Source organism: Echinops telfairi, unplaced genomic scaffold (genome assembly GCF_000313985.2).
Source record: "Echinops telfairi isolate 266 unplaced genomic scaffold, ASM31398v2 ScPeMD7_12;HRSCAF=54, whole genome shotgun sequence".
Lineage (NCBI taxonomy): Eukaryota > Metazoa > Chordata > Mammalia > Afrosoricida > Tenrecidae > Echinops > Echinops telfairi.
This window is the reverse complement of record NW_022103909.1, coordinates 12,195,048-12,206,603: the sequence shown is the minus strand read 5'-3', so window position 1 is coordinate 12,206,603 and position 11,556 is coordinate 12,195,048. Positions and strand designations below refer to the sequence as shown.

At 40.0% G+C, this 11,556-nt stretch overlaps 1 protein-coding gene and 1 pseudogene across 14 annotated transcripts in view; both read left to right on the top strand.

Moving 5' to 3' along the window:
- Window positions 1-11,556, top strand: part of PPHLN1 (periphilin 1) — a 137,272-nt gene that overhangs the window by 64,964 nt on the left and 60,752 nt on the right. For 10 of the 14 annotated variants that reach the window (XM_045287273.1, XM_013006944.3, XM_045287275.1 and 7 more), the window contains 2 exons: window positions 6,345-6,401; window positions 10,129-10,205. In XM_045287273.1, coding sequence (XP_045143208.1) covers window positions 6,345-6,401; window positions 10,129-10,205 — 134 coding nt within the window. The remainder of the gene's footprint in view (window positions 1-6,344; window positions 6,402-10,128; window positions 10,206-11,556) is intronic. The other 4 variants (XM_045287277.1, XM_045287267.1, XM_045287276.1 and 1 more) reach the window with 1 other exon arrangement.
- On the top strand, window positions 4,712-5,242 carry LOC105979427 (annotated as a pseudogene).

The following is an 11,556-nucleotide window of genomic DNA, read 5'->3' as shown; positions in this document are numbered from 1 at the left end:
AATTGAAGGAGAGAGGTCATCTCAGAAGGTTATGGCCACTGCTTTGTAGTATTCCAAAGGGATATTCTTGAAGCGTTGATTAAGGAACATCAAGCAATCATGGAGGTTTGTTAAGCAGAAATTTTTTTTTTAATTGAAGACTATTGACGAGAAAGGGGCCAGGAGAGCTGCTCCCAGTACTTCTTCCATCCCAAGTCACTGGCTCATTCTTTAAGAGGAGCAAGGCTGTTTGGAATGTCACCTGGAAGCTTCTCCCACACACACTCCAACAAGACCTTTCCTCTCAGAGACTCAGCATTTAAATGACACACAGTTTGAGGCCTTGGAGGATGCCATAGTATAAATCAAGTAGCATAGAATTCTTTGGGGGAATGAAAACAGAGATGGAAACAATGCTGTCCAAAAGTGTATAGATCTAGCTGGAGGATATATAAACACACACATCTCCCCATTACACTGTTTTCTGTAACAGCCTTATCAATATGAAATTGATATATATTTAAAATGTAAAATAAAGCTTGCTACACAGATTAATGGTCAAATGACTGAACGTGATGCGATTGTTAAAGTGAGAGGGCTTAAATCTCTTATAAATCTCTTGATGACAGTGGGTTTTTTTTTAAGATATCTTATGCATAAGGTCACTGTGAGAGTCAACAGCAATTAATAGCTTCAATTCAAATCTAACATCAATTAAGCGGTAGAAAGTATCTCAGGGACTGGACTATGAAGACTTTATTTTTTAATGGTAAAATGGAAGCTTGAGGATTGACAACTTGTAGTGAAATTTTAAATTATTTAAGGTGAATATTGATGAATTAGCCAAAGTTTTCCTGGTTCTCCTGTAGAACAGAACTTGCTAGGGAGAGTACCTTGTGTAAATTAATCTCCTTTGTGCCTCAGGGTCAGTGGCCAACATTGTAAACTCCTGGGAGGAAACATGGAGAATCTATAATGGAATGCTCCTGTCTTAGAGTCTCCTGTATGAAGTCTATCTCATACCTTTGATTACTGGTTGGAGGGAGGAAAAGATAGTAAAGTAACTTGTTGAGACTGAAATGTGTAAATCGAATGCAATAGCATAGAAAATTGTGAATGCCATCCTGTTTATTTTCTTTAGTTATCTTTGATAATGAACGTCTTTAATTAGAAATTTGTTCTGGGAAATTTTTCATAAGTTACTTTGGTTGATTCCGTAACTTTGGTGCTGAACTAGAAAAGTAATGTTTTTGCACTTCTTTCCTGTAAATGGCTTGTAGAATATAGTTGCATAAGACCACCTCGTAAAAAGTTAATAAAGAAATCTTGTTTCAAACATGGAAAAAGTAACTCATTTTACATATTTGTCATAGCTGATGTTTTCTCTGTAAGTGTAATTGTCACAAACAGTGCTTGGATCTTTTGTTAAGGGAATAGGGCTTTGCAGTTATTAATCACTTACACTTTGTTCATTAGTGATAATGTGCAGGTTTTTTCTAATGTAAATTAAAGTTATTTTAAGCATAATTTTAAGTGTTTGTCATAAAAAAAACCAAACTCACTGCCACCTAGTTGGTTCTGACATAGTGACTGTATGGGGAATTGTAGAACTGCTCCAGTGGGCTTCCAGAGAGTAGAAAACCTCTTTATTGTCCTCATTCTTTAACTTTTAACATTTTGCTTTTTAATCATACTTTTTAAAAGTCATATTACTTACTTTAATGGTAACTCTTGGTTTGTCCATGCTGTTTAAAGACTAATTTTCATAATTCTTAAATGCTTTTAATAGATGTCTTTTTCACGTTGAAAAGCCAGAGTAATGTTACTATTTTTTCCAGCTCAGTCACATTCGCTGCTGTGGCCGTCCAGTTGAATCTGACTCGTGGTGCCTCCATAAGCGCATCTCCGTTTCGTTTCGTACAGCTGTGCTCCATAGGGTTCAGGCTGGTTCCCAGGGTCTCCTGGGTGGCCTCAAACAGTCAACCTTTCTGTTTGCAGTGGAGCACTTGACCATCGTGTCCCTGGGATTCTTGCAGGTTTCTCTTAGCTGACGTCATGTCCTTTCCCTCCCCCGGATATTTGATACTGCGTTTCTCCCTACCAGCCAGGAATCACCTTGTTTTTCTATCTTATGCTTTTTTCCATTTCCATTTTGTTACGGACAAATGTGGGGAAGATATTAAGTTGATTAGAAGAAAAATAAACTTCAAGGTGTGTATATAACAAACATTTTTAACCAGAAAAGCATTTATCATAATAAACAAGATGGAAGAAATAATACAACCTGCATCTGAATGAACTGATGGCCACTGACCATCAGGATAACACTGATAGCTCTGAAAGGAGGTCACATTAGATTCTTAGAATCCAGTCCCCCGGCCCTCCTGCCATGCTCTTCCTGTGTGATACAATGACTAATACAATCCAGTCCTTTTGCCTTTTATAGCACCTTGACAAAAGGATGAAAAAAATTTCCTGTTACATATACTTGATAATCGTTACTTATCTTTGACCTGTACATATGAAGATATATTTTCTTTTAATTAAAAAAAAATCATTTTATTGGGGGCTCATACAACTCTTATCGCAATACACATATGCATCTGTTGTGTCAAGCACATTTGTACATTTGTTGCCATCATCATTTTCAAAACATTTTCTTTGTACTTGAGCCCGTGGTATCAGCTCATTTTCCCCCCTCCCTCCCTCATGAACCCCTGATAATTTATAAATCATTATTTTTTTCATGTCTTACACTGACCTGTCTCTCTTCACACACTTTTCTGTTGTCCATCAGGGTTATATGTAGGCCAGTGTGATTGGTTCCTCCTTGCTTCCCCCAACTTCCTCTTACCCTCCTGCTGGTATTGCTTACTCTCATTATTGGCCCTGAGGGGTTTATAGGTCCTGGATTTCATATGTTTCCAGCTCTTCTCTGTACCCGTGTACATGCTCTGATTTACCTGGATTTGTAAGGGAGAATTGGGGTCAGGATAGTGGGGTGAGGAAGCGTTAAAGAACTAGAGCAGTGGTTCTCAACTTTCATAATGCCGCAACCCTTTAATACAGTTCCTCATGTTGTGGTGTTCCCCCCCCCCCACCATAAAATTATTTTCGTTGCTACTTCATAACTGAAATTTTGCTACTGTTATAAATCGGGTGACTCCTATGAAAGGGTTGTTCAACCCGCAAAGGTTGCCACGACCCACAGGTTGAGAACTGCTGAACTAGAGGAGAGTTGTATATTTCATCAGTGCTATATTGCACCCTGACTGGCTCGTCTCCTCCTTGTGACCCTTCTGTAAGGGGATGTCCAAATGTCTATAGATGGGTTTTGGGTTGCCACTCTACACCCCTCCATTCACATTGATATGAATTTTGTTTCTTTTAATGTTTTAACCTTTTTTGTGTATTTGAAGAATGCATCCTATTCCTCAAGAAGCCTTGTGGTGCAGTGGTTTCATGTTGGGCCGCTGACCAAAAGGCTGGTGATGAGACCCTCTCGCTGCTCCACGCACAGCTCGATGCCAGTCTGGTTCCATAAAGGGAAAGCCCTAGGGAGCAGTTCTAGTCCAAAGTTCTACGCTAGGGTCTCTGTGAGTAGGAATCCCACTCCTTGTGATTCTTTTTCTAGTTAGAATGTTGGCTTTCTTTGGCTATTCTGTTGGGCATGGTTTCCAGACGTTTTGCTATCTTTGTTTTCCTCATGATCCTCTTAAGTTTTGAATGCCAGACGCTAACTTTCATTTTGGTAAGCACACCACATTATTGGTGTTTGGGTGAGATGACTAAAACCTCAGCCACTTATATGTAGATGTAGCAATTGTTACACAAGATTTCCTCTCTCTCACTGCCTTGGAGTCAGTGCCAATTCATAGTGACCTTACAGGACAGGGTGGGACTGCCCCTGTGTGAGTCCCTGGGATGGTAAATTTTTATGGGAGCAGAAAGACTCCTCTTTTTCCTGAAAATTCCCTTTAGGGTGTACTTACTTTAGGTATAGTTTGTTTGTAAGGGTGTAGTTTATACTTTTTTTTAATCTAATAGTTCTGAATTTCTTCCAATATTAGCTTACTGTTTTGTTCTGTTAGATGCTGTAGAATTTTATTTAATGATCCTACTTGGGGGCTTTGTGGAGAAATGGAACTGAAAGGTGAGACTGAATTTCCCCAATTTTTTGGAAGCACTCATATATACATTAGCCGCTGATAAATGCCGCTTGGTTTTATCTGCAAGTGAAGTATGTCTTTTGTCGTAACCATTAATAACAGTGACGTCAGGTCAAATACAGAAATCTCTGGAGGCCTCTTTCTGCCGACCTCCAACGCTTGTTGTTGTTGCGCAACAATTTTGTCTCCATTTCCTGTTAAGGGTCTTGTTTAAAATTTCCCAGATACTTTCTTGAGACGTGTCATAAAACACTCCTCTTAGCAAAACAGTGATGAGAGTTGTTTTCTTCCTGGCTGTGTTTTCGTTTCTTCATGGAGATCGTTGCTGCCAAGATCCACTGAATGACTCCCACCACAGCCAATTTTAGTTGATCAGTCTGGAGTACTGAGCACAGAGTTTGGGAGAGATGCATCCCCTAAAAAACACCACAGTTATCTCTTGATTTGATTTACAAAGGATTTGAGGATTTAAAACAAAAAACAAAACCAAAAAACTTAATGCAACAAGATTAAAGAGCTGTTGAATATTTAAGGAAAAGGAAACTAAGAATCAGTTTAGTAGTGGTCACAGCATCAGGCCCGAGAAAGTAGACTTCATGCCACCGGGTATGGATGTCTCTTCTTGGTCCTTCTTCCGTCTTGCAGGGGTCAAGTTGTGGGTCTTGTCCCGCAGACTCTTGGAGCAACTGGGTACCTGAGCAACTATGAACTTAGCACAAGTGTCCAATGTGGAGAAGTGTAACCTGCTGCCGGAAGTATTATCTGGGCGGGGCTTGCTTTTCTGCCTTTCTTCTGGTTGGTCACCATCTTCTGGTTCTTCCGAGATGCCTTCCTTGCCCCTGCTTACATGGAGCAGAGCCCGATCAAGAGTTGTATCTGGCGCTCAGCTGTGGGCTTCCTCTTCTGGGCATTTGTGCTCACCACTTTGGATTACCGCCTTCCAGATCTACTGACCCCCCTGCGGTGCCTTTGGGGCCCACCTCTCTGTCACCATAACTCTGGACAGCCCTGGAGACCTCCTGCACAGGCCAGGAGGTTTGCTTATTCTCCCAGGATGGGTTCATCTGTTCAAAGTTCCCTCTCAAACCCACTAAGACTTACTTTCCTCTCCCGTGATCTCTGTTGGTATCTTCCAATAAAGGACCTTGATTCTCAAATAATAATAAAAGGGTTAGCAGTATATGAAATAAATGCTATCACAAGGCTTTGAATGGGTGCTATAGACGAACTAAGGGTTTGGCCAAAGCAAAGAGGAAGAGCAATCATAGTGTCCATGGTGGACCTTAGATGAAAGCAGCTCAGCAGCTCAGGGGTAGTAATAGTTTCTTTGAGGCCAAAGGGATCAGTGAACAACAATGAGCGAAGAAGAATCAAGAGCATTCTTGTGAGAGTAGAATGACAATACTTAACTATTTCCTGAAATAGCCGATAATGCCGTTACAATTTTAGAATAACTTATCTTGGATGGATTGGCAATTTTGGATCTATAATACATTTGAAATAAACGGTAAAGAGTTTGCATGTTACTTAAACTGTTTAGAAAGTAGATTCTACCTGCATCATTAGGAGGTTGCTGGTAAAGAAACCAATGAGGTATTTACAAGATTCTAAATATGGAATAATTAGGACTTAGCCAAGGTAATAGCTGCAGATTTATTTATAAAGAGAATCCATATGTGAGATTTAATAATAGGCCACTTGTTGAGAACAAGTAAAAAAGACAACTTGCAGATAGCTATTGTACGTCCAGAGACCTGGTAGACCAGTGCAAACCTTCCCTTTGTTCTGACTTCATCTTTCACTCAGTGAGTTTTTGTGCCATCCTTTCCCAGCTCTTTGAATGTCGACTCTGGGGAGATTAGATTAGGGACTTACAGAGATGACTAAGACATGACTTCTGTCTTTAAAATGGTACTAAGATTTCTACCCATACTCTCTCTGGCTGGCCTCACTGTTTTAATTGCTTTTGAACCCAGTTAGCTTCTGGCTTTGAATAGAGCTTTCTCTCATTCTTTATTCCTCTTCAGTGGGGTTGCTCAACTTAAAGACAGGTAAGGAAAGAATGTAGAGTCACTATCAAATGCTGAGATTCTAGTCTCCTTATTACTGTCCTCGCTCCCACTTCTGAGTTTTTCTCTTGCTCCTCTTGGGCACAGAGGTGCTAGTGTTAACTCCTCTCCGCCCACCTTTCCCTAGAGTCCATGCGTGCCGGTGCCTCCTACAAACGACAGAATGAAGGAAAGCCAGAAAAAGGTGAGTTTTGAGCTAGAATCTAATTTGGGATTGTGAAGGCATGGGGGGCTTGGATTGATAGAAGTAACTGCTCTATCAATCTATCTTGAGAACTAGAATTGAAGTATAGTAGAGCCACACAGTGTTTGAGCAGAGGTGTGGGCTAGCCATTTGTGGTCAGAAATACTGGCTGACAGGAGCTTAGATTTATAGAATAAGGGACATAGGCAGATAGGCCCTGCCAGCAGTAGAACCAGCTATTTCAGTCTCTTCTGTGTGCTGTGCTTCCTGCTGCCATTTGTATCATCTGTTTTCTTTGCTTCTTGCCTGTCCTTCCTCCCCATGCAACAGTTATGTATGGGTACACTAGGATTATGATAAACAGGTATGTATGGGTACACTAGGATTATGATAAACAGGTACGTATGGGTATACTAGGATTATGATAAACAGGTACGTATGGGTATACTAGGATTATGATAAACAGGTACGTTTGGATATACTAGGATTATGATAAACCACCTCCCCACCCTTCAATGTTTCTTTGCTTCCGCACACTGGGAGTCCTTAAAATATGCTTAGATGAGCCCTTAGGCAGCTGAAATTAGAAAATGTTCTCAGACTACACGCGCAGACTATGCTTGGCATAACTGCAATGCTGGTGTGTTATATTTAAAGAAAACAATTAGCAAGATTAACTGCTCTTTGTGAAAGGTGGGGTTATTTTGGGTTGTTGTACTTTAGATGTGTCTAGATTGCAGGAGGCCATTGAATCTTGAAGGTGGAAAAATACGATTCACAGATTCACCTAAATGTTGAATTTTCAAAATCTTGAGTTAGATAGGTCATGGGTTATTCAGAAATCAATGAAGCATGCATGATGCTTGCTTTTCTTAAGAAGCTTTACGTATATAGTGGGATAGAGTTACACTGTCACAGTATGATGTGGGTTTGCCAAGTACAATAGTAATACAGTAAGGAATAATGAAATAAACCACATTCCTTGTTATTTGGCAACGTAGTCATTGCTTCTATCAGTTTTGTTGATTTTTAAGTCTTCATGAACCTTTAAGCTTGCTTAGTGTAAAAATTCTCTCAAGGGACCTTAATTTAAAATGTCCTAGAGTTAGCTGATATCAAGGGCTTAAGTGGAGAACAAATATTTGGAGAATTATGAGGGCAACAAATGTACAAATGTGCTTGACATAATTGATGTATGTATGGATTGTGATAAGAGTTGTATGAGCCCCCAGTAAAATAATTTAAAAATCTCTCTCTCTCTCTCTCTCTCTCTCTATATATATATATATATATATATATATATCTCCTAGAATTATGTTGTAGTGTTTTTTAAAAGACTGGACACTTCAGAGTTGGAAAACAGCCTTAGAGCAGAGCTGCTCAAGCTTAGTGTTGCTGACATTTGACACCAACCATCATTCCATCCTTTGTTGTAAGGGTGTGTGTCCTGTACATTATAGGGTGTTCAGTAACATCATTGGCCTCCACTTCCATGACATTGCACTCTGCCCGGGTGATCATCACAACTGTTTCCATACATTGCCAGCTGTCCTGGGGGATGTGGAAGTTGGAGAGGAGCTGCAGATTTGTTCCCAGTAGAGAACCAATGATATTGAAAAAGGGTTTTCAAAAGATGTGATTCACCATTGGTTTAAGTTTTCCTGGCCCGTACTTTGAAAGTATCTTGGCTATGATAGCTTGTGCTTAAGATGGATTTTGACTGAGTAAGGCTTTGCCTAAGTTTCAAGGTTTTTGTCTCAGCTTTTGCTCTTGACCGCTTTCCTGGCCGAATTAACCCACTGTGCAGTCTTGACTGGCTTCTTTGTGTCTCTTACTGGGGTGTGCCACTTTCTCTCTTGCGCAGTGTTACCTTTTGTCAGTTCTTAGTAGCAATGAGCAGTAGAGGAGATATGGTATATTTTGAAACAAATGGACAATTTAATGAAATATTTTTCCCATCAGTAACAGCTCAGTTATTAATGTTTAAGATGTTTAAGTGTATTTTTTTGGGTTGTGGTTGAACCTTCTAAAGGAATTTGTTTAAATGTATTTTTAAATTTGAATGCATTTCAGTAACTAATAGTGTTCATATGATAATACTATGTGGGTGACTGAGATAATGAAAGATAAAGATCTGACTTTACAAGAGGGTACCCCCCCAAAACCCGGAATTGCGTTGGGCGGGGCAGAGCTTCCATAGGATGCATTTTTCCTGCTAGGCGAGCATCCAGCAACTTCCTCTGTGTTAATGCACCTAGTGGTGTCGCCTGGGAAGGTTCTCTCTGGTTATAGTGAATTTTTTTGTAAAAGCATTGCCTCACGAACCTCGTTTTTTTGTGATGGCCGATTTAAGAGAATAGTGTGTGGCTGTGAAATTTTGTTTCCTGCTCGGGAAAAATGTCGCAGAAACTGTTGTGATGTTGAACACAGCTTACAAGGACAGTGCTATGGAAAAAAACTCAAGTGTACGAGTGGTTTTTTCGTTTCAAAAAAGGTGAAACGTTGGTTGATGACAAACCTCATTCAGAACACCCGTCACCTTCCCAAATGAACGAACGAAAATATCAACTCGTAGTGCATTTGGAGTTCGTTTCACCAGGTCAGACTGTTAATCAAGCTTTCTATTTAGAGGTTCTGAAATGATAGCTTAACAATATGTAGTATAAAAGGCGTGGTTTGTGGCAGATGGGGCACTGGTTTTACCACCACAACAAAGCAACTGCCATCTCAATGTGCCAGTTTTTGGCAAAAAACAGCATCCCTCTCTTGTCCCATGCTATGACTTCTTTTTGTTTTCTCGAATGAAGAGGGACATGATGGATTGAAAATACAGAGGTGAGGAAAAAAAAAAACACGAGGGAGGTGCTGTCACCCATCTAAACTGATGAGTTCGAAAAACGTTTCTAAGAATGGAATTGCAGATTTGACAAATGTATTAAGTGTAATGGAGAGTACTTTAAAGATGATATGGTTGTTTTGTAAAACAGTCTAAATACATAGCTTTGGAGGGAAAAAAAATTCCGGTTTTTGGGGGGCACCCCCTTGTAGTTTACACAAAATTGTTTTATTCATTTTATCAGCATTTTAGTTCTCATATAGGACCAGCACTGGATAAGTATATTGATAATTTCCTAGTTTTTAAATTTTTTACACTGCCTAGGCAATTGAGGAATACCTGCTAAATTAATACGTGACTTCTCTCTCTGAGGGTGAAAGAGGAAGCTTTTACGCTCATTAGGAGTTGCAGGCTCAGAAACTCACAGGGGCAATTCTCTACCCTGTTCTATGGGTCTCTGAGTTGGCATCGACTTGATGCCAGTGGGTTTGTTTTTTGGTTTTCTCTCTTGAGACCATTCCTCATTTGCCAGTTCTCTTTGGTGGATGGCAACTGTATACTAACTACCTTTGGATTTTTATTATGCTTATTCAAATTTGCCTTTTAGGAACTTGGGAGGTATATTCGTGATATAAAAATGGCTTTTGTTTTTCATGGACTCTTCTCGTGTTTGTTAACCATGATAGTATAGGCTAGGCTGCCAACGTCTGATTTATTTGATGGCACCCAGCACCTGAGAGAAATAAGTCATTTTAAATACTAACAGTTTTAATTTAGTAATGTGACAAAAAGTTCAACACTAAGTACTTAAGTCCCTCATTAATACAGTTGTAAAATCACTGTAATCGAAAACCAATGTACTAAAAATTGTACTTTGTAATTTTCATACAGGTAAAGAGAGACCTGTTCAGCCATTGAAAACTTCAAGAGATACTTCCCCCTCAAGTTCAGCAGTCTCTTCATCAAAGGTTTGTTAGAGTTCGTAAATCAGTATAGGAAAGATTGCAGCAGAAATGAGATGCCTGTATTCTTTACTGTCGTTTCTAAAGGGGATAATTTACTTTGTTTAAAAACTTTAATTTTAAGTAACCACAATTTGAAAGTAGCTAGCCAAGTAAATGAGGAGTTTCCTTGTAAAGTTAGCACCCCAGTGCATGGTAAAATTAGTGTATAATACTGTCCTTGCTTATCTGTAATCTAATCAGGTAGGAGTGAATATTCACATGAAGGATATTTAATACACTTATTTTGGGAGTTGGGGGTTTGCAAAAAGTCATCTCACATCCTTTGGCTTCCCTGTTGCCATGTGGCAGAGGTCAGACATGCCTCCCTCCTCTGTCTTTCATCATGTAGCCTGACACCAACTGTTCTTCTCACACCACTCTGCTTCTCTTCCGGATTCATTAACTCATTGCAGTGGCTACGAAGAACTCACAAACAATACTCAAAAGTATAAGGGGGTTTATTAGGGAAGTGAACAGATTACCACAAGCCAGGATCAGAAAACATTCAAAACATATATAGTTGTTGGCACATAGCAGTCTTTCTTTTCAGCCAGCAACTGAGTCTCTCTCTAGTCCTTAGCTTCTCAGTCTCGTGGCCTCGGCCCCTCCCTGGGCCAGGAATCCCAGCTGCTGCTCTGCCTCCCAGTCTCAGTCTCAGCTCTGCTCTGTCTCCTTGCCTCCACCTCTGGCAGTTGTGGTGCCTGCTACACTTTAGGTAGGAGTAGTGAATGTGGTCAGCTAGTAACGCTTCTTCCTTATTGGTTCTAGGAATACTCTTTCTCTGTTGTTGTTGTTTTTAAATAATTTTATTGGGGGCTTGTACAACTCATCACAATCCATACATCCATCCATTGTGCCAAGCACACTCATACACTTGTTGCCGTCATCATTCTCAAAACATTTGCTTTCTATTTGAACCCTTCATATCATCTCATTTCCCCCCTTCTTCTTGAACCCTTGATAATTTATAAATTATTATTATTTTGTCATACCTTACACTGTCTGACATTTCCCTTTACCCACATTTCTGTTGTCTATCCCCCAGGGACGAGGTTATATGTAGATCCTTTTAATCGGTTCCCCCTTTCTACCCCACCTTCCCTTCACCCTCCTGGTATGGCCACTCTCACCACTGGTCCTGAATGGATCATCTGTCCTGGATTCCGTGTGTTTCCAGTTGCTATCTGTACCAATGTACATCCTCTGGTCTAGCCAGATTTGTAAGGTAGAATTGGGATAGTGGAGGGAGGAAACATTTAAGAACTAGAGGAAAGTTGTATGTTTCATCATTGCTACCGTGCACCCTGACTGGCTC